A 24,059-nucleotide genomic window follows, 5' to 3' on the forward strand; every position below is an offset into this window, starting at 1 on the left:
GGGGATGGGTTAAATAGGTGATAGGGATTAAGGAGTGCACTTGTGATGAGCACCGGGTATTGTATGTGAGTGATGAATCACTAAATTCTACACCTGAAACTAATATTATAGTTAACTAACTGGAATTTAAATAAAAACTTGGAAAGGAAAAAAACAACTAGAACGACTTTTGTTTCTGGCCATCAAGGAATTACTCATCTAACTTAAATGGACCAAAAATGTTTTTAGGCATTGGCAACAGGTATCACAGGACTATGATCCTTCAGAGAAAGGAGACAAATGAGGCAACCCTACGTGTGCCCTGGTTTTCTGCCTGGAGGCACTTTCTGGATCATAGAGCAGGAGGACTCTTGAACAGAGCATAGGGAACTCACTGAGTTGAGGAGATGGAAACTGAAATTCAGGGGTTCTAACACGGCTAGAAATTGTAGGACAGAGTTCTAAAGAGAAGGGAGCTAGGCTTCCAGAAATCTACATGGTGGGTCTTTGAATTTTTGCTAAGAAGATTCAAATATGTGGAATGAAACCCTATGAGGTATGGGCAAAGAGTGATGGGAGAGCTGTGATCTGACAGGTCCCAGAGCTCAAACCGGACAGGGATCACTGAGTTCCCACAGGCCAGAGTGGAGAGTTTTGTTGATAGGGGCATTTAGTAGAGACTCCAGAATGGCCATGACTTAGTAATGGGGTTAAATTAACAACAAAGTCTACTATAAACCTGCTCTAATAAATTTGGAAAACAATCAAGTTGAACTGTAAGTAAATTATCTCTTTACCAAGCTTAACACTTTTTAAAGGAAGATAATGAAATCCAGTCACTTGACAACCTAAAATTATAATATCTAGCATCCAGTAAAAAACTATTAGACATGCCAAGAAAAAGGAAAACAGGACCTATAACCAGGGGGGAAAAAGTCAGCCAATAGCAATAGACCAGAGATGATGGGGATAATGGAATCAGAAGACAAAGATGTTAAAACAGCTAATATGACTATATTCAAGTATTTAAAGGAAAATATGAAGACAGTGATGAGAGAAATTGAAGATACAAAAAAGAACCAAATGGAACTTCTAAAGATGAAAAATATGATATGTGAAATGAAAAATCACTAGGTGGGATTAACAGTGTGTTAAATACTGCAGAAACAAAGATAATCATATATTATAGGCTTTATAATATATGTAGAAGTAAAATGTATGATAACATTAGCCTAAAGATTGGGAGAGGGAAATAAAAAGATACTGCTGAAATATTCTTATATTCTTTGGCATGAAAATGAGCATGAGCTTTATCCGCAAAATGGGGTTATTGTAATTCCTGCTCATAAGGCTCTTGTAAGGATTAAATGAGTAATATAGACATGAGTTAATGTATATGTGCTCCCTGCTCAAGACCTTCAAAGGCATGCTGTAATCCACAGTAGGAAGTTCAAGTTTCTCAATGCAGCTTTCAAGGATCCTTGGTGATCTTGAGCCACTTTCCTCTCTTAACTGAACTACTTAATACAAACACATACATTGCTCCACCTCTGTGCCTTTATTTCCTTTGGTCCTTCTGCCTTAAATATCCTCCTTCCCATCTTTGCCAAGTCCTACCTTTCCTTCATGACCTGACACTTCAGAAAGGCTCTTCCCATTGCCTAAGCTGAGGGAGCTATTTTCCCTCCATCCTCTCGGATCATTCTATCTGTATCACTCTTACAGCAACCCCTATTTTACACTTTTTAGTTTACTAATTTATGTACATATCTCATCTCCACGAGATTCTAAAGGGCAGGATCTGAACATATTTTATTTTGAACATCCAGTCATACCCGGCCCTTGGTCCCACTCAGAACAAGGATTAAACGTTTTATGAATGAATACGTTAAAGAGAGTTTGTACTTGGTGTGGTGGTGTCTGACGTTTGGGTGTTCATGGGAATCGGCTTATGTATTTATTTCCAACGTTTAGGATTGTTTTTCTTTGTGTACTGCTAATCGACTAAGGAATGGGAGATTACTCTCCTGATCAAGGGTATTTGATCTGAAATTGGATCTGAATACCTCACAGGTCCCGTCTAACTTTAGGAAACTATGAGTCTATTGTCTGGAGAGATGTCAAGATGACAGCCCTGACTCATCTTTGTAGGTATTCAGGGAAAGGAGCCTACATGAATGTTGGTAGAACTAAATCACTGCAGCTGATAGATAATTTGTGCCACTCCGGAATTAACAATCTAGTGGACGTAATCCTTAGATCTTTCCTTACCCAACTTTCCAAAGTGAATTTGAGTTTCTGGATAATAGAATAACAGAATTTTAGCACTGGAAAGAAACTCTGTTGCCACTGAGGCCATCCTCCCACATAAAGCATGCTGCCTTTAGCATCTCTGACACGCCTTCCAGGCTTTGCCTGAGCACGTCCAAAGAGCAAACTCTCACTAGTTTTCTGGATAACCCAGCTGTTAGAAAGATTTCTCTTACAGTAAACCATAATGATAAAGTCACCATGGTACTATTTCAGCTTTAGATCAACAGAAATATCTGTTCTCTCTTCCATAGGTAAACTTAACAGATTTTTAAAAATTTATCTTGTGCATTCTCTGTCTTTCCGGGCCAAACTCCTTTAGCTCCTTAGGCAGATGTGGGGCAATCTTCTTGTCCTCTCTTAAATTTCCTCTTTGGCAATGACCCTCCTAAAATGTAGTGAGTGGAATACACTACTTTCATACTTAATTATAACTACCATTTACCACTCAGTCACGTAACTATAGCTGCTTTACTTATGTGTTTCATCTCATTTAACTGTCCTCTCAACGGTCCCATGTGGACAGTTCTTACAACTGTTATTTTATAGATAAGGAGTCTGTAGCTCAAATAAGTTAAGCCATTAATGGATTTAGGATTAAGAGCAGTAGACAGCAGAGTTTCCAAAGCTCATAGTCCTCCAACACTATAATTATTTTTACTACTGAACAAGCTAGTTATAATAACCAGAAATCTAATTCCTTTCTTTCTGCTCTGCAGTTTTTAAGTCATATGTGACCCAGAAAGTCTGGTGACTGATAGATAACTGGCAGTACCCTGGCTGGAGGGTCCAGCCTTGTGTTCTGGACTAATGCCAACAAATACTGTCATTCCCCAGCACTGCCTGAGTTCCTTGTTGGTATGCTGTAAGCATTCTGGTGTTCATTTGTTAAATATTTTTACAAGGGCTTACTTGGAGTGAGGAACTGTTCGGAAATGGTGAAACTACAGGTAGGTGCTTTGGGGGAATCGACAGTGAATCAGACCTGGGTTGCCCTAATACTTAATTATAAAAAAGATGACACATGCTAGCCAGCAATAAATGAAGCAGAGGGCGGTGATATTATTATGGTGTCTCAAATTTCGGAGAAGGGAGGAACGATTTTCAAGAGTGTGGGGAATCTGGCTAACTTTTGTGGAGAAAGTTACATTTGAGCAAGTTTCTTATTACCTCTGCTTTAGATTCATATTCTAAAGATGATATTAAAATTTGTTCGTAACTCATAGGGCTGTAATCAGGATCAACTAAAACAACTCAAGGGAGTGCTCAGCGTACCGCATACTGCCTGTCATTTAGTACGTTATCAATAAAATTAATTATTTTTATTTGAGAAACATTTTTAGATTGGAATTGACGCAGGGGTTTTGAAGTCATCCAGGCCTGGGTTCAAGTCCAACATGGTGTGACTGTGGGCACTTAATTTCTCTTGAGCCTCAGCTCCTTATCTATAAAATAGGGTGAATGATAGCCCTCCTTCATAGGTAGGTGGATTACATGAGCTGATGCTGGTAACACAGTGCCTGAAAAGGAGTAAGTTCTCAGAGACTGTTAGCTGTAATTACTTATTATTTTTTGAGCTGGGCCTTGGAGGATGGGTAGGATTTGGGTGAGAGCAAGAACATTCCAGAAAGAGTATACCAGGTGAAAGGTACATGGTGCTTGGTAAGGAAGTCACTTCGTCTGGGCCATAGACTGTGCATAAGGGGAAAAAGGGGGTTCAGTGATCAGAGCTGGGTGGTCTTGGAAGCCACAATGAGGAGTCTGGGGTCTACTCTCTAGTCAATGAGGCCATGCAGTCACATATACTATGTTAAAAATCTTGCCGGACTTTTGTTGTTCCTTAGCTCCTCCTACTTCAGTGTCATCATCTCTGCAGCCAGTCTCAATTTATTCTACCAGGGCCCATCATCTGCCATCTTCAGGACTGCAGTTGCCTCTTACCTGGCCTCCTTGCCTGTACTCTAGCACCTCTTCCCATCTGTTCTCTACACAGTAGTTGTGAGAATTTTTTAAAAACACAAACTTGATCACCTACCTCATCTGCTTAAACCCCCTCAATGACTTTCCATGGCACTCAGGGTAAAAACCTAAAGCCCTTACCATACTTCAAACCCCTCTGTGTGATGTAGCCTCTCATTTGCCCTTTCTATCAGTCAGCATTCTGGCAGGAAAACAGCATAAATCAAAATGGGTAATTTGACGAGTATCTAATAAAGCGGCTATTTACATGGGTGTGGGGGGATTTGGAGAAACTAACAAGGGATAAACAAGAGATAGTACAGTCCTTTGGGGGCAATAAATCTGGGAAGTGCTCCCCACCTCTAAGTCTGAAGGACAAGCAGACGGAGCCACTGCAGAGCCAATGGAATAGGTCCATGGAGAGCACTGCCTGACAGAAATCATGGCTGTAGGTGGAGGGCTGAAGCCAACCAACCACAGCCATCTGTCAGGGTGGAAGCTGGAGGAATAAATACTTTGATTCATTTCTGCTAGTGCCTCTTGTTGACCAAACCCAACCAAAACTCAGAGGACATGGAAGCCCATTGGTGCAGTCCATACAGGTGAGATTTCCCAGGCAAAAAGTAGGCTGCAAGAGTACGGCAAGTGCCTCTGGAGGGCCCTTATAATTTTTTAAAGTATCTTCTACCTTATATGCTGTATCCTTCTGTGTCCTCATGCCTGCCCCTTCACCTGGCCAATGCCTGTTCTTCCCTCTGCTCTCAGCCTGAGTATCAGTTGCCCAGGGAAGAATCTTCCCTTGACTTATCCCAGGTTAGGTCATCTCCCTTTACCACATGCTTTCATGGCCCCCTCCAGTTATCTTTTGATATATCTATTAAAATTGCATAATAATTAATTGTACAATTATATGATTAATAATAGTCTTTCTGTTAGACGGAGAACACAGGACCCAGCCTTTTTTCCTTATAGTATCTTCAGTTCTGAGTACAGTGAGCTCCATAGAAGCCCAATAAATATTTATTGAAAAAGTAATACCCACATTGTTCAGTCTTCAAATTGTTCTTTGCACGCGACCCAACCTTGACTAGAATAGGTCTTGTTGACTTTAGGTGTGAACCTGACACATTAATGGGTTAATAAGAGTATAGAATATTTCAACAAATATCTTTGTAGTGTCTACATTGTTCTAGGCATTGATAAGTGCAAGGGATACAGAGATGGGTAACATTTGGTACCTGTCCTCTGGAGTTCATAGTCTACCAGGGGAACCAGTAATGTAAACAAATAAATAACAGTGTTACAAAAGCTACTCTAGCTGTCTAAACAAATTTGTCTCTGGAACACAGAACAGAGAACAAGGAATTCTCTTTCTATCTCTAGGGTTGGGGGAAGTTTAACATTGGACATCTGATCTGGACCCTGAAGGATGGCTAAGGTTTGGTCAGGTGAAGGGCTTCTGGGCAGAGGGAACAGCAAGAACAAACTGAGAATGTGGCACGTTAAGACAGAGACTTATGTGACCTGTGTACTTTCCACAGGTAGGGGAGGACAAGAGACGGCAGAATTTTCCAGGAGGTTTAAAAGTCAGTGGTAACCCTATATAAGTAACATAGTGAAGGACAAAAGCAGGAGATGCTGGAAGACAAAGGAGGAAGGAGACGTTTGGAACCCCATGAAGAAAAGGGCAAGTTGGACAACAGCCAGCAGTAGCAAGAGAATCAAAGGATGACATATAGTTTTACAGATATTTAAAAAATTCCTGATGAGTTACTGCCTTAAAACACTCAAGTGTACATCTGTCCTGGTCCTGGTGGCTGACTTGTGATCTGAAAACAAATCTGCCTGACCCGGGACAATGTGTGCTTTTACTGAGGCTCCTGAGTCTGGGACATTGGGTGGTTTGGTTGGCACTGCTCTGTGGTACTTTTGAAATAACTTTTCCCTGAGTGCCAACTTAGTGGCACACCATCTGCATTTAGTATTTTGGTCAGCACTCCTCTCTAGGCTGTTTCTGAAAGCATCTGAGAGACATCCTCTGAAATACAATTCATATTCTTGCCATCTGCTAATTCGTCAAATTCACATTGTTTCTGTGTTATCTTCTTATTCTGTGGAGGACTCTGAAGCCAGCAACCATTTTTCTTACTTAACACATCCAATTTACACAATGGGCATGTGGTGTTAGTGCGAGGGGGCAAGCGCTGGAGATACACAGATGAGCAAGATGTTGTCCTTACCCTCTAGAAGCTTAGAGTCTGCAGAGGAGACAAATGCAAAGCAGATTTTATGTTACCAAGAGACTAGATTTTAATTGTCCCCACCACAAAAAAGAAATGACAATATGTAATGTTGTGTGATGTGGTAGCTTATTGTGGTAATAATATTGCAATATACGAATGTATCAAATCAAAACACTGTATACCTGAAACTTACACAACTGACACTTATATGTCAATTATATCTCAATATAAGTAAATTAAAAAAAAGAAAATTACTTACAAGCAAAAGAAAAAAGAAAAGAAAAACTTTGTCAGCTTTTTCAAATATTTTGCTATAGGGTTCAGAATTTCTTTCTTTCTTTTTTTTTTTTAAAGATTTTATTATTTATTTGAGCGTGAGAGAGAGCGTGAGCTGGGGGAGAAGCACTGGAGAGGGAGAAGTGGATTCCCCAATGAGCAGGGAGCCTGATGTGGGGCTTGATCCCAGGACCCTGGGATCATGACGTAAGCTGAAGGCAGACACTTATCCGACTGAGCCACCCAGGCACCCCTACGGTTCAAAATTTCTTATCTTTTAAAAGTCTCTAAGCAAATATTCCTCTTTAAAAAAAAATAATTGTGAGATCTGGAAATTTTTTCCCTCTCAAAATAACCATCAGAGTTCTCATCAGATAATTCTTCCTTAGTCTTCTATAGACTTGTTTGTGATAGCCAACATTTGTCATCTTAGATGAACAAAACAAACTGAGAAATGTTATTACTCCACTATACTTTTTAGAAGAATTAAATCTATTTTCTCTTGGATTTTTACACAATAGGAGACTGTTAACATCTTAAGGATAATAATCATTATTTAAAAGATGAAACACTGTCAAAATAATGAAGATGATTTAGAGATCTCTTTCCATAGGATATTGCAGAACAAAAACAAAAACAAATGCAAACAATCAAACAGATTTTTATAAAAGAAGCTAGGAAGTGAAATGATGAAGATAATCCCAGGGTCTTAAAGAACACAGAGGAAGTTCTGTGAAGCAGGCTGGAGAGGAGGGCATGGAAGGTACTGCTGGGAAATGACATCTGAACTGAACCTCAACAGAGGAATAGACATTTGTCAAGCAAAGGATGGAAGGAGAGCACTCCAGGCAGAGGGACAGTGTAAGAGCACATACAGGGTTAAGAATGACAAATGGGGGCTGTGAATGTCAGCCGTTTATTTTGGTAGATTTAGATTATAGGCAGCCATTGTAGGATTTTGTGATCAGAGCTACATTTTAGATACCCTGTTGGATGTGAGAAAGATGTGTCTGGGGGCACCTGGGTGGTGCAGTCGTTGGGCGTCTGCCTTCAGCTCAGGGCGTGATCCAGGCGTTATGGGATCGAGCCCCACATCAGGCTCCTTCACTATGAGCCTGCTTCTTCCTCTCTCACTCCCCCTGCTTGTGTTCCCTCTATCGCTGGCTGTCACTATCTCTGTCAAATAAATAAATAAAATCTTTAAAAAAAAAAAAAAGGAAGATGTGTCTGAGTGACACAATACAGGGTGGGAAACGCAGGTTAGAAGACTAATTATGACAATCCAGGTGAGAGATGGTGAGTGGTGAAAGACTGGAGAAGACGGCATGGATTTTGAGACATACTGAGAAGGTAAAAGCGGACAGGACTTGGTGAATGATGAAATATGGGAGGGAGGAAGACAGAAGTATCCAACAGAGTACTCAAGTTCAGATCCTAGCTGAATGTCTCTGAACAAAACAGCTAGTTACTCAGATGAGGTGTTGGCACATGAGATTAGATCTTGGCATCAAAGCCTAAACCCATCATTTAATAGTTTCACATCCTGTTACAGTCATTCAGCCTTAGTGAGTCTCAGTTTCCATCAGTAAGATGGAATAATGAGAGCGGCTTCACAGGGTTTTACTGAGAATTAAATGAAATAAAAGATACGAGGCATTTATAAAGTGAAAGGACTAGTCACATGTAAATGTTATTGCTTAAATGCTGCCCCTGTGATCTTTACCAATCAAATCCTGCACGACCGTTTGTAGTTTGCAAAATAAGAACCTCTTTCAATATTAACCATGAAGAAGACTAATTCCACAAATAGTGTCAAAACTTTGGATTTGGGAGTGAGGCAGAATAGAAGACAAGAGAAAATGATACTTAATTATTTTTGTCCTGTTTTAAGCAATAGTCCTCCGTTCTTTTTAATTTAATAGCACTTGATTTAAAAGAAGCATTATATTATAACAATATTGTAGCCAGTGATTGTCATAAAATATGGGAAAGGACTTAATAGTGCTGGATACATGGTTTGTTCTTATAATATTAACTTTATTTCCTCAATCCTTTCTTCGGAAAGAAAAAAAAATCCTCCTCTAATCACTAATGGAGTTCTAAAACTCTGTAACAGTAAAAGCTCAATGTATACAAAAAAGCAAGACTTAATGATTTTTTGTTCAATGTTATCACTTTCTACTGCAGGAGTGGGGTTTTTTTTTTATAGGAAAAGTGATGGAATTTTGAAGTATTTTGTCTTCCTATTGGTGGTCTCGATAACTGCCAACTTTACCATGTTACTTAAAAGTTTAACAGTTGTTCATTTAAAAAAATTTACCTTACTAATAGAGTAAACAAGGCTTGGAGAAACTGGGCTTTGAAATGTGTTTTTAAAGTTGTGGCTGACATTCTAGAGGATTTACTACATTTCAGACAAAATATTAAAGCTCCAGTGAGAACAGTTGACTCAGTAGGATCTGGGAAATCGTTTGCTCTTCCCAACTCCTCCTCCCTCCCCAGTTGGAACTTTTCACTACTTCCTAGGCATGTAGCAGCGAAACAAAAGTAAGTCCCGGACAGACACAAAGCCATAGCTGAGGCCAGATCCACTTTGACTCTACACGGGTAAGGGAGATGCTATAGCGTTCTAGTTTAAAAAAGGGTATAAAGAGTTCTGAACATCTACTGCAGCCAGCAGTTATTAAGAGTTATGTCCAGAGTGGGGGGTGGGGTGCTGTGATGTGTTTGTGGGTATGTGTTGGGGATGGCAAGAGGTGATGTTTTATTTTGTCACATAAGAAAGGAAGTATTGTGGTATCTTATAAATCGGGGATCTGTTCTCAGTTTGGATTCCTTCTGTCAAAGGTACTTTTGAACTCTAATAAACATGGTTCATAGCTGAATCCAGACACCAGATGACAGAGCAGAAAAATATCTGTCCCTAAACAAAATGAGCCCGGTGAATAAAGTGTGGTTAGACAGAGAGCTGCTGCATCTCATGGGCTTTTTGAGTTTGCAAGCAAAAAATTAGAATGCAATGTCACAATGATTCAAAATGCTAAGATTTTGCAAAATATGGGACTGAAACTGGTGGTTGCACACCCCAGCCCAGACAGAGCAATGAGAACATGTACAAAGCATCAGACCCACCCTGCACAGATGAACCCAATCAGCAATGACCATGAAGGGACTTCTTCAGCTTTTTAGAAAGGAGGAACTAGAGATAGGGAAGAATAGAATTTAGGAGTATACATTGTATCGGTTCCCTCTTACTCAAGGGATTCAGTCCTTGCCCCAGTGCTTTCCAATAAGCCCCGAGTTGAAAAGAAAATTCTCCAAGTCACAAAAACGATGGTGCCCAGAGCAAGTTGAACCAGGCCAGTAGTTCCCTTGCAAAATTCCCTTTGTCGCTGCCTTATTTGTGCATGTTGCTGTGTTGTCAAAGCACTCAGTCCTCCACAGAGGCATGAACTAAAAACAATTTCTAGTATACGTCCTTCCATTTTGCCCCCAAAATCCAGCTGCCCATTTATTGAATAATTAATTCTTCCTCTCCCATTATTAGATATGCCCACCTGTATCATATCTTAAATTCTCATATGTAAGTAGGTCTACTTATGGACTCTTTAATCTCACTGATCTGAAACTTTTTTTTCCATGTGCCAAATGATTATTTATTTTTTATTTTCTTATTGAAGTATAATTGACATACAACATTGTATTAGTTTCAGGTGTACAACATAATGATCTGATATTTGTATATATTGTAAAACGATCACAGTAAGTCCAGTTAACATCAATCACTATACATAGTTACAGGTATTTTTTTTTCTTCTGATGAGAACTTTCAAGATTTACTCTCAGAAACTTTCAAATATACAAGACTATTATTAACTATAGTTACTATATGTACGTTACAACCCCATGACTTATTTTTTTACAGATTTTATTTATTTGAGAGAGAGCAAGAGAGAAAGAGAACACAAGAAGGAGGAACAGCAGGCAGAGGGAGAAGCAGGCTCCCTGCCGAGCAGGGAACCAGATGTAGGGCTTCATCCCCAGACTCCGGGATCATGACCTGAGCGGAAGGTAGATGTTTAACTGACTGAGCCACCCAGGCGCCTGCCCCCGCCCCGTGACTTATTTTTATAACTGGAAGCTTGTACCTTTTTACCACCTTCACCTATTTCTCCCATCCCCCACTCCTCACTTTGGTAACTACCAATTTGTTCTTTGTATCTATGAGCTCTGTTTTCCCCCCCTTTCCCCCTTTTTTTTGATTCAACATATAAGCAAGATCATCCAGTATTTGTCTTTCTCTGTCTGACTTACTAACTTCTTTCACTTAACACAACACCCTCAAGGTCCATCCATGTTGTCACAAATGATACGATTTCGTTCTTGTTTTATGGCTTAATAGTATTGCATTGTGTGTGTGTATACAACAGTTTATCCATCTTTATTCATCTGCACTTTGGTTGTGCCCTTATCTTGGTTATTGTAAATACTGCTGCAATGAACATGGGGGTGCAGATATCTTCTCGGGGAAGCATTTTCATTTTCTTCATATAAATACTCAGAACCAGAATTGCTGGATTATATGGTAGTTCTACTTTTAATTTTTTGAGGAACTTCCACACTGTTTTCCATAGTGGCTGTACCAATTTACATTCCCATCAACAGTGCACAAGAGTTCCCTTTTTTTTCCCCATCCTCACCAGGTATGAGCTGGTATCTCATTGTGGTTTTGATTTGAATTTCCCTGATGATTACTGATAGGGAGCACCTTTTGGCTATTTGTCCTCTTTGCAAAAATGTCTATTCAGATCCTCAGCCCGTTTTTGAGTGTTTTTGTTGTTTTATTAAAAAAAATTTTTTTACAATTGAGTTGTATAAGTTTTATATGTATTTTGGATATTAACCCCATATATATATTTGCAAATATTTTCTCTCATTTGGTAGGTCGCCTTTTCATTGTGTTGGTTTCCTTTGCTGTTGCAGAAGCTTTTTAGTTTGGTGTAATCTCACTTGTTTGTTTTTGCTTTTGTTGCCTTTGCTTTTTGTATCAAATCCAAAAGCAAAAATCATTTCCAAGACTGATGTCAGGAGGCTTACTATGTTTCCTTTAGTTTTATGGTTTCAGGTCTTACATTCACGGCTTTAATCAATTTTGAATTAATTTCTGTACATGGTATAAGGTAGTGGTCCAGCTCACTCTTTTACATGTGCCTGTCCAGTTTTCCCAAAACCATTTATTGTAGACACCGTCCTTTCCTCACTATGTATTCTTGGATTCTTTGTCATAAATTAATTAACCATACATATAAGCGTTTATTTCTTGTCTCTTTATTCTGTTCTGTTGATCCATGTACCTGTTTTTATGCCAGTACCGCAAGGTTGTTGTTTTTATTTTTTAAAGATTTTATTTATTTATTCGACAGAGATAGAGACAGCCAGAGAGAGAGGGAACACAAGCAGGGGGAGTGGGAGAGGAAGAAGCAGGCTCATAGCGGTGGAGCCTGATGCAGGGCTCGATCCCACAACGCCGGGATCACGCCCTGAGCTGAAGGCAGACGCTTAACCGCTGTGCCACCCAGGCGCCCCTAGGTTTCGATTACTATATTGTAATGTAGTTTGAAATCAGGGAGTGTGATGCCTCCAGCTTTGTTCTTCTTTCTCTTTTTTTAAAGATTTTATTTATTTATTTGTCAGAGACAGAGAGCAAGCACAAGCAGGCGGAGTAGGAGGCAGAGGAAGAAGCAGGCTCCCTGCTGAGCCTGATGGGGGGGGGGAAGGGACTTGATCCCAATCAGGACCTGAGCCTAAGGCATAAGGCAGATACTTAACTGACTGAGCCACCCAGGCATCCTGTTCTTCTTTCTCAAGATTACTCTGGATATTTGTTGTTGTTTTTGTAGTTCAACACTAATTTTAGAATCATCCTATTTCTGTGAAAAATGCTATTGGAATTTTGATAGGGGTTGTATTGAATCTGTAGGTTGCTTGGGTAGTACGGACATTTTAACAAAACTAATTCTTCCAATCCATGAGCACAGAATATCTTTCCATTTTTTTGTGTCTTCTTCAATTTCTTTCATCAGTGTTTCACTGAACAGGTCTTTCATTCCTCTGGTTAAAGTTATTCTCAGGTATTTTATTCTTTTTGATGTAATTATAAATAGGATTGCTTTCTTAATTTCTCTTTCTGCTTGTTTGTTATTAGTGCATAGAAATGCAATGGATTTTTGCATATTGATTTTGTGCCCTGCAACTTTAAGAATCAATTTATTAGTTCTAGCAGTTTTTTGATCTTTAGGGCTGTCTACATATAATACCATGTCATCTGAAAATAATGACAGTTTTATTTCTTCCTTTTTGATTTGGGTACCCTTTATTTTGATCTGATTCTTTATTCACGCACCAGTACTAAATTTAAAAAACACTGTAAATTTATAATAAATTTTTAGCTGATAGAGCTAGTATGTCCTCATTATTATTTTTTTTTTCAAATATTCCTTTTCATTTTGGTGTTTCTTAGGTTGATGTTTCCTACTCAGTACATTTTGGCTAGTTCCTATCCACCCCCTGTACAACTATCCCCTCTCCCATCTTCCATAATATTCATATTTAAACCTTTTAAAATGCCCTTTAGTGGTGGCTTAAAGTTTTTTTCTCCATAGGTCCTTTCTAACAAGTTTTCCTTCGCCACAATCCTTCAATGAATATGGAGAACCTGAAGCAACCTGGAGATGTAACTATCTACACAAGAGCAATTTCTTCGTTATAGTCAGATTTCATTCTTTGCTTATTTCTTTGTTTTGCACTCAGATCTTTAATTTTTTTTTTTAAGACAGTTCGGGGGATTTTCTTTTTATTGTAACAGTTAAGGTTCTCTTTCCTTTGGTCCTTCCTCCAATACCCTCCTCTCCCCCTCCCTGTGGCTAGAATCCTCACTTCTAGCCAGATTGTTCTCCCTGCAGTCACCCTACATGTCCCGGTCCTCTTTGGCTATCCCGGCCCTCAGAGGGCCCTCCTTTCTCCAAGTTCTGATGGACATAGCAAAAGTGTATAATGTTCATATGACCCCTTTTGCACTTAGCCAACCTGGTATGGTTACTGGTCTTTTTACCTCTATGTCCTTCTTCCCAACAGATTATTAGAGAGGCCAAGTGTATTATCTTTTATTTGTTCCCCTCTTCTTCTTCCCCCCACCTGAGATACCACACAAGTCTGAGGTGGTGTTCTGCACTTTCTTTAACCATTTTTACCACTGTTTCTTTAATCACTGTTACTGTTGGCAGCGACTGCACCTTCACCTGCACCCAGATTGTTCTCTCACGGGGATGTTTTAAAAGTGGGGTATGAGGTGAATCCAGTTTAGAGGTTTATTGAGTGTGGACTACTCTTTGGAGAGAGCCTGTTTTCCTTGACTTCTATTTTAAGGACTTCAGAGAGATGGCTTTCATGGCATCAGTCAGCACCAGGGGGCAGGAGAGAAAGCAGCATGAATGGAAACAACCACAAACTCAAAAGGACTGTGTGAGTAAATGGCCTAAGTATGTGAAAGCCTTCAACACAGTTCTTGGTACCTAGTAGGTAGGCTATATATGTCAGTTGAATCTGAAAGGTTTTTTTTTTCTTTTTAAAGATTTTATTTGCTTATTTGTCAGAAAGAGAGAGAGAGCACAAGCAGAGGGAGCAGCAGGCAGAGCAGGCAGAGGGAGAAGCAGGCTCCCCCCTGAGCAAGGAGCCCCATGTGGGAATCCATCCCAGGACCCCAGGATCATGACCTGAGCCAAAGGCAGATGCTTAACCAACTGAGCCACCCAAGTGTCCCAAATCTGAAAGTTTTAAAATCCTTTAAGAATGATTTCTTACCAAAGAAAAGGAATGGCCTTAGGTGTCTATATCCAGGCCCCAGGGGGCCACCTCAACAGCCAGTAGGAAGCTGCAAAACTAACTTCAGGACAGGATCTTACTGTCTACACCCCTCATAATATCCAAGGCCTCCTATCAACTGATAGTAGTCACTGGCACACAGAAAGCCACCTTCTGCGGTACCAGGCACTCTTCCTGGAAGAACCAGTCATGCAAATAAAAACTTGCTCTACTTTAAATCCCGTCACCTTCCTTCCAGAAGAAGGCACAGGGCCAGAGCATGAGTGTCAACAAATCATAACCCAAACCTATGCTGCCCGGAGGATCCGGAATGGATTTTATTTTCTGATGGAACTCGTTTGTTGAACAGGGCACCGGAAGGGGGGGATACACTGTGGTCTCTTTATATGAAATAATAGAGAGTAACCCTCTCGCACCTGGGTCAACCACCCAACTGGCCGAGCTGAGGGCCCTCACCTGAGCTTTCGAGTTCAGTAAGAGCAAAGAGTCAACATGCATACTGACTCCAAATATGCCTTCCTGGTTTTATATGCTCATGGTATAATATCGAAAGAGACATTTTCTAACTGCTTCAGGTTCTCCTATCAAGTATAAATCACACGGCTTCTACAAGCTGTCCATCAACCCCCAGAAGCAGCAGTTATACATTGCAAGGGGCACCAAAAAGGAACGGATGAAGTACCCAAAGGGAACAGACTGGCCGATTCTGCAGCAAAATCAGCCGCCAGGTCAACTACCCATATGGTTGCCCCCCTAGTCTGGGAATGCACCATAACCCAGGAAAGAACCTGCTATTCAGTTGAGGAAAGACAATGGGCAATAGAACAGGGATATACTAGTCTTGAAGCACCTTCTGTCTGCCCTCTCCTCACAGTATGTGGAGAGTTCACTAAAACATCCTCTATCTCTTGCTGGATCCCTGGCTGCACTGGGTCTTGCATTGTGCTTTGGGCCTTGCCTACTAAATACCCTAACCCACTTCTTATCCTCCAGAATAAAGATCACCAAACTCCAAACGGTGGTGGTTCAGATGGAGCCTCACGTGGAAGTCAAACCAGACATCTACAGGGGACCCCCTGACAGATCAGGATGAGAGGAACCCTGACTGCTGCCCCATCCAACACTCCTGACCATCGGGAAGTAGCTATGATTGGTCGTTGCCCTTTTTCCCTAACAGCAGTTAGGGTTACCTCTTCAGAGGGGGGAACGATGAAGGATAGTTGGAAGGCAGGCAGGCAGGGATAAACGCCCCCCCATCAGGAAACCACCCTTAAGAGAATTTTATACCACCCTGGAAGGAGTCCTCCACCCTCTCCCATACGATCGATAGGTGACAAATTTGACTGGATGACAGGTGCAGGGAGGGTTAATCAGATTAAAACAGCTGCCAACAAGCCCATAAAACCCCCAAGACTTAGAAACTCCAGTAACAACCCCTTTGGGTCCCCTCTCTTCTCAGGAGCTTTGTACCATCACTTTGCTATTGCTCAATAAACCTTGCTTTGTTGCCCACCAAAAATAAATAAATAAATAAATAAATAACAATAATAAAATGATTTCTTAATTACAGAAGAAGTCCCTGTTCGCTGTAGAAAAATTAAAAAGTAGGAAGCAGTAAAATGACAAAAAATTTTACTCATAATCTCACCATCCAAAAATAAGCTCTGTTAACATTTTAGTAGAACATATTCTGTTTTCTATGCATGAACATTTTTCCTCTAAAATGGGATCACAATAGTCTTATTATTTTATGTTTCTCCATAACTTGAATTGGTAATATCCACTTTTTTAGTTCAACATGTGATCATGAGTAGAGTCAAAAACTCTACCCAGTGTTCTAGTTTTGGCTCTGACCTAACCAGTCCCTGGCAAGCAGCTCAGCTTCTGAGTTTTGGATTCTTCATCTGTGAAAAAAATACTTTGAAGCCAGTGATACCTAAGGCACCTTCCACCCCTATCATTCTAATTGTTGACGGGTAATTAAAGGAAGACAATATGGTACAATGGTTGTTGCTCTAGCATCAACCAGGTTCTAATCCCAGCTCTACTTAATGAGATCCAGAGCAAATTTCTTGACCTCTCCGTGCCTCAGTTTCCTTATTTCTAAAATGGGATTAATAATAGTACGAACCACCTAGGGCTGTTCTGAAAACAAGTAGGTAAGACACATACAACACTTAGAACAGTGTTTGGCACATAGTAAAGGCCCAATAAGCAGTAGCTATTTATCAGTATAATAGCTCAGGCCCTGGCCACCTGTAATAATGGAATAACTAAAACAGGGATAGGGTACTGATTTGAGAACTGCCAGGTGTTGAACACATGCACTGGACACTGTGCTAAGTTTTCTCATCAGCATAGTTTTATGAAATCCTCAGAACAATTTCAGTTTCTCCACTTTAACTGTGAGGAAGTTGAGGCTAGAATTTGCCTAGATTCATGTAGCTTGTAAGTGTCAAACCCAGAGACTATGTCACCTTCAGCTAGTTTTGGTTCAGCTGAGGGGCTAGAAGATCTACTACTAGTTGGATGTTTCCTTCCAAAAATCAAAATAGCATTAAGAACCTTCCCTGGTGATACTCAGCATGGGTGTCTTTCTCTTTAGTAACTCTATTTTAAGAATTCCAGTGTTTGACAGTAATTTAAAAGACTCAGGGATTTTTTTTTTTACATTTTACATTGTATATTTTGTATATTTTAATTGACTAGTGGATATCGAAGTTAATAGAGGAGAGCTAGGATGTGGGTTTTAGAAAAATAATTTATACTCAACTTAGAAGTTTAATTTTATGGTTGTAACTGATAGTCTAAAAACTCCCCAAACTAAACAAAGTAACAAAACCTCAGCAAAAGTAACTGGTTTGGGAGAGTCATGAAATTTACAGGGAGATATTTTAACATTTTGGTTTCCACCTCACTGCCAAAGGACTTCAGAACTGAGTTGAGGGATTTGGATTGACCACTGGCTCTGTGGCAGCCACATGAGCAAAAAAGGCCACTGCATTTCTGGCTTTAGTTTTCTCTTCCAAGGAGAAAAACTGAAGAATAGATCGAAATACAAAGTGCCTTTTAATTAAATGCCACGTCACCGTTCTAAGGATCTAGCATGCTTTATTAACATTTGTTAGAGAATTTGGTAATTCCTAGCAGCCTTCATCCACTCTTTGATGCATTTTTTTGATTCGCCCTAATTAAAAAAATATGCAGCCAAACTCCGATTGCTTAGGCTAAGGCAAGGGAGAAGATGAGCAGAAGCACCAAGCAGTTAACAATATAAACATCTCGAATATGATATACATTTGGAAGGACCCACAACTTTCCGCGCTTAAGTTTAACTGCGTACAGAGGCCTCAAGACGCGAAAGGCATCGCCTTCCCTGCAGCCCCACTGAGCTGGCGCCCAGCCCCGGCGAGGTTCGCTGCCCTCTCTCCTGGCCTGCACCCGCTGCTGCTTCGCGATGCGGCCTCCACGCCCCCCTCGCCCAGGGTTCGCGTTACGGAGCTCCCTCCAGCTGTTGGCCGAGTCCCCGAGCACTCCCCTGCGCACCACGGCGGTCACGTTCCCCCGGCGAGGGCTCGCGCTCCAGTCGGGCGCCGGTTGGTCGCACCGCGGGGCCAGCCGCCCGGTGATTGGTCCGAGGGACTTGTTCACGTGGTCCGGCGCAGATAAGCAGCCTCTCCCGCGCAGCACCCGCAATCGGCCGGAGCTCCAGCCGAACCGAAACAGCCGGGAGTTGGGTGCGAACTCGCGCAGACAACCGAGAGCGGGCTCTCACGGTCCGCCGCCGCCTCTCTGCCTAATGAGCTGCACTAGGTAGGTTCACCGCAGACTCCCCGCCCCAGAGCAGAGGGGAGCGCACAGCTGCAGGGAGGTTGGGCGCCGTGGTCCTTAGGGCATCACCGCAAATGGACACCCGCGGAGGACGGCTAGCTGACTGCAGAGTTGAATCTGGCCCCAGGGAAGTCTCAGATTGTGGAGATTTGCTCTGAGCTTCTTAGCCAAAGCTAATTTTGGTAATTAGCATCCCAAACCAGAAACTCTTAACGTGAGTCAGCTTTAGGTTTGACTCCCTCTTGGATTCCGACTGTTCTCTCTTGATCCCGCACAAATGTCTCAAGAACTGGGGCAGCGTGTGGGAACAGCACCTTGACCTTGCTGGTTGGGTAGTTTAGCCTGGGGGAAAAACTGCAGTATGATGTTCTGCATTCTTTCGCCCTCCAGCACCTTTCTTATCACGGTTTGCCATAGTAAACTCAGCCGTGGAGTTTGAGCAAATGATGATTTTTTAACTCTTGGTCAGGACTTAAAACTCCAGGGGAATTGCCAGATCCTAAAACGGTCTTTCTGTAAGTGCAAAAAGTAAAAATACAAAACAAAAAAACCTTCCACAAAACTACTTTAAATAGCTTCTCCAGACATGACTAACTTAGCAGAAGACCTCTCTAAAAATCTTGCCTGTTAACTATTATTAGATTCACAAATATAGCTTTAGCTTTCATTTGTTCTAAGTTTGTAGGCCTCCCAGGAAAATCCCAGGACTAATAAAGTAAATTCTGTGAATGTTTTTATATTATTTATTTTGTGTGTTGATGGCCATTTATTTGCCTTTGTGCTTAGAGCTGCTGTGAAGCTCAAGCCAGATTGAGAAATGTCATGTACAGTATACACATACCTCCTATCTGTACAGATAGGATGTGGGAAAAATCCATAAACTTGGCGATATGTATGGAGGGTTAAAGGCCAGGAATATAACCGAATAAACACTTATGAATTTAATATTGCTGAGCATAGTTATGTTTAAATTTTTAAATAGCTTTACTCTCTTGCTAATTATAAATATTCATTGCCAAACATTAGAAAATACCAAAAAAGTACAAAGACAAAAATAGATCATCAGTGATCCTACTGCCCAGACATAGGTAACTTTTTGGTGTATTTCCTATTAAGTATTTCATGAATTTGTATATATAATATATATTAAAAACAGTCCAATTTTCAGGTAATCAGCTTTTTCCACCTAAACGTGTATTTGTCATGAGTATCTTTCTATATGCAATACAGATTATATGAAGTTTTTCTGTAAGTGCATGAACTGCTGATCTGCATTTCAGTTGGTTATTTGTGAAAAATGAGGACGAACACGATAAAGTGCAAAGTTAATCCTCTGACTTCATTCTTTCCAGCCTTCTCACTCTCAAAACTGTTCCATGAGAATTTTATTGCTTTTTTTTTTTTTCTTTTCAAGTGGATTACCTTTCCAGAGACGTGTAATCAATTCAACAGTAAAATCAGCAGAGCAGCCAGAGGAAGCACAGAGTCTGTAACCATGGTTCTGGAACCTGTCTGGTCATTAGAATCACTGGGGAGGCCCCTGTCCCCACCCCTCAGAGGTTCTGCTTCAGTGGCTCAAAGTCCCAGGAATTGGCATTAAAGGAAAGAAAAAGAAAACCAACTCTCTAAGCCATTGTGACTAGACAGGTTTGAGAGCCACTGGCTCAGAACAGAGGAAATGGTTCTTAGAGTTGTATTAGAGATGATCACATGCAGCCCTTTTATTTCTCAGATGGGGATACTGAGACTCCCAATGTTTTAAGCAGTTAACCCATGGCCTTGGAGTCTGTCAAGGACACAGCCAAACATAGGATGCAAATCTGATTGTCTAATATTGTTTTCTTTTACTACATCCCTGCTGCTTACTGTGCTGGTTATAGTGAAGTCAATACAAAAATAGTACATATATATTTGGAACCCGGGGAAGAGCATTCCAGATTCAGGTGATAACCCCTCTTCTTTTGTATTCCAGAATGATCCAGGTTTTAGATCCAAGGCCTTTGACAAGTTCAGTCATGCCAGTGGATGTGGCCATGAGGCTCTGCTTGGCTCAGTCGCCACCTCTGAAGAGCTTCCTGGGCCCTTATGATGACCTCCAACGAAGAAATTTTGTGAACAAATTAAAGCCTCTGAAACCGTGTCTCAATATAAAACAGGAAGCCAAATCACAGAATGAGTGGAAGCATTCACACGACCAAGCCAAGAAGCGGGTTGTGTTTGCTGACTCCAAGGGGCTCTCTCTCACCGCCATCCACGTCTTCTCGGACCTCCCAGAAGAACCAGCGTGGGATCTCCAGTTTGATCTCTTGGACCTTAACAATATCGCCTCCGGCTTAAAACTCCATGAGGAGAAAAACTTGATTTTAGATTTTCCCCAGCCTTCAACTGATTACTTAAGTTTTCGGAACCACTTTCAGAAGAATTTTGTCTGTCTGGAGAACTGCTCTTTGCAAGAGCGAACAGTGACTGGAACTGTGAAAGTGAAAAACATGAGCTTTGAGAAGAAGGTTCAGATTCGTATCACTTTTGATACCTGGAAAAGCTACACTGATGTGGACTGTGTCTACATGAAAAATGTGTATGGTGGCTCAGATAGTGACACCTTCTCATTTGCCATTGATTTACCCTCTGTCATTCCAACAGAGGAGAAAATTGAGTTCTGCATTTCTTACCATGCTAATGGACAGGTCTTCTGGGACAACAACGAGGGTCAGAATTACAGAATTGTCCATGTGCAATGGAAACCTGATGGAGTGCAGACACAGACGGCATCTCAGGACTGTGCATTCCACCAGGTGCCCCCCAAGACTGAGTCAGAGTCATCCATCTTTGGCAGTCCAAGGCTGGCCAGTGGGCTTTTCCCAGAATGGCCGAGCTGGGGGAGAATGGAGAACTTGGCCTCTTACCGATGATTAAGTAACCTAGTGACTGGTTTTGACCTGGCATACTTCCCATGTAATTCTAGGTCTGTATTGCTCAATATTAGGAAGTCTTTGCTACTTTCCTTCATTAGGTTTAGTTTTGAGCTTTTGAGACCTGGCTACAAAAAGATAGCTACTTGAGAATTTATTTTGGAGGTCTATACGATGATACTGCCCCATTTTGCTTTGGAAGATCAAGTAACATCCTGGAACCTTATTTTTGTAAAAAATAATAATAATAATAATAATACTGTTCCAATGCCCTTTCTCCTTCCCTCTCAATTCACTAGCTTTCACGTTGGGCAAGGAAAGGTTGAGAAGGGACAGTTGATGGTGATGGAAAGCTGTTTTAATGGTATGAGGAATGTCTGAAAAGTGCACACAATGGGCTGTGCAGCTCAAGTCAGAGTAGGGGCGGTCTGATACTTCGCTGTTGGTGAGAAAATGTAAGGTTACTTTGTGTTTTTAAGTTGGTTTTACAGTTCTCTCCTAAGGAAATAATTTGTGTGTGGGGGAGGGAAGATTACATTTTATATATTCTTGTGGAGAAAAACCAAACTTTAGAGGTGTTGGGTGGTATTGGGGAAAGGTGAATTCTAACTCTGGAGAATCATGATTTTAAATGAAGCCTTTCTTTTCAAACATGACTTATGAAAAAGTACTATTTGGGGAAAGTTTAAGCAAATCTGGCTTTGCAGTCCTCATGTTATAAGTGGTCTTATTTGTGATCAAGGCGTCATGCTCAGGGACTCAGTACAAAGATTGCTCTTTGCAAGTGCCTTGATTAAGCCAGAATATTGTGTTGTTCCCAAATATCTGAAGGGTCATCTGATAACTCACGAGTGTTTGACTTTATAAGAAGGTCCACTCTGCATACTGGCATCCCTCTTGCAATACTGTTGTATCTTTGACAGTGTTGCCAGTGTACACAACTCGCATCCTTCATATTGAAGGTGATTCATTTTTCTGCCACACTTTTTCGATGTGATGTTGGAAGTGAGGACTGACACTGATTCTCAATTCAAGAATCCAGTACATTGCACAGAGAAGCAGCAATCTATTTTGTGCCTATATTTGTCTTGTTTTAAGTCTTTCTACCAATTTCTTTGAAGTAAAAATATTTTTTTAAATAGATGTGAATTGTTTGGATGTATTGTAATATAATTGTTTTGGAGTGTGCATAAATCCATTCTATAAGATCTTAAGAACAGGAGTCCTTGAATGTTTGCTTCTATCATTGTGCACATCCACTGAGAGGTGTTCAGAGAATGCAGTTAATTTTAACACGTGTGATCTGCCATGCTGGAAAAGTACTATTGGAATAACTCTGCTATGACAGTGTCTGAAGTTTGGCTAGCACCCACAATTTTTCTACTCTAAATATTTCACTCTCCTATAGCTATCCTTTGTGAACTTCTCACTTTAAGAATAAAAGTGTTTGATATAAGACCCGAGTATGTTTTCTTTCTCAAAGCCACATAGTCAAATAAACGATCAACTGAGATTCTCCTGTTTTGTTTAAGAACAACTGAGCAAAGATAGTTTGGACCAAGAACTGGATTCACCTGAGGGTATTTACATGGTTCCAGTCTCAATAGTGAGGACACTTCCTAATGCCTGACCACTCGGGCTAGGGTTCAGGAACAGTGACTTGAGCTGCTGTGACTGTCCCCCTGATTGTCCCCATTTGTACTTACTGCTCATCATGCATACTCTCTGCTGGGTCAGGGTCCTCTTGGGGGCCACTTCTCAGCTTTAAAATGGGGGAGGAGATGGTGTGGGAAGAGCTAGAGTGGGCTTCTACCTCTTCAACTCTAGCACCTTCCTGAAGGGGCAAAGACTGGAGCCACACAGAGGGCATAAGGAGGGGGCAATGGGCACCAGTCTTGGACTGAAAGAAGAGGGTCAGCTCCCTGAAGTGAGAGGCAGCAGGTCTATGAAACTTAGTTGTAGTTCCAGTTCTGGTGTAAAATTCCAGAAAGGGCTTCTACACAGGTTATCTTAAACTTAAGGTGAGACAAATGACCAACCTACTGGAAAGGCCCAATTATGAAGAAGAAAATTTTGTATCACAAAATCCTTTTTATCAGAGGTTGTTAAACTACAGGCCTGCAGGCTGTATCTGGCTACAGGCGTATTTTGTTTGACACACAGTGTCTACAACCAGGATCTTAGCCTGGATAGGAAGAATTTTAGTTCCAGTACCTAAAGAAGTACTTCATAGTACACCCAAAATTATACCCTGTACACCTGATCAAGACGAGTGTGGCCTTGAAAATGTAAAAATTAAAATCTAGATTACTACCCCCCCCAAAGTCCTCCAGGACAAATCATCTGAAAATGCTAGATAAAATATTTTTGAATTATACTATAATATAATAATAATTATAATAATTATAATTATAATATAATATTTTAAAAGCATTGCTGAGCTAGAAAGGAAGGAAGGATGGCCTTAAAGGCCTGCTCTGCCCCCTAAATAAAAATCAAAAGCAGGACCCCAGAGAAAAAATGTATACTGAAGCTAGCAGCTGTTGTGAAGTCACTTGTTAATCCCCTGGTGACCAACATTAGTCTTTAACATTTATGGCTGCTAAGGGGCCAGAAATGAAGGTTAGTGTCCATTAAGCCGGGAGGTGGTCACAGTGAATATCTAGCA

At 40.9% G+C, this 24,059-nt stretch overlaps 1 protein-coding gene across 1 annotated transcript; it reads left to right on the top strand.

Annotated features, from left to right (window-relative positions):
- The first annotated feature begins 18,318 nt into the window (after positions 1–18,318).
- PPP1R3C (protein phosphatase 1 regulatory subunit 3C) lies at positions 18,319–22,847 on the top strand. The gene is made up of 2 exons (XM_008696245.1): positions 18,319–18,461; positions 20,452–22,847. Exons 1-2 carry the CDS (start codon positions 18,448–18,450, stop codon positions 21,389–21,391), a joined length of 954 nt encoding a protein of 317 aa, XP_008694467.1. The 5' UTR covers positions 18,319–18,447; the 3' UTR covers positions 21,392–22,847.
- Positions 22,848–24,059: the final 1,212 nt, after the last annotated feature.

This window comes from Ursus maritimus, unplaced genomic scaffold (assembly GCF_017311325.1).
Source record: "Ursus maritimus isolate PB19 unplaced genomic scaffold, ASM1731132v1 scaffold_7, whole genome shotgun sequence".
Classification (NCBI taxonomy): Eukaryota; Metazoa; Chordata; class Mammalia; order Carnivora; family Ursidae; genus Ursus; species Ursus maritimus.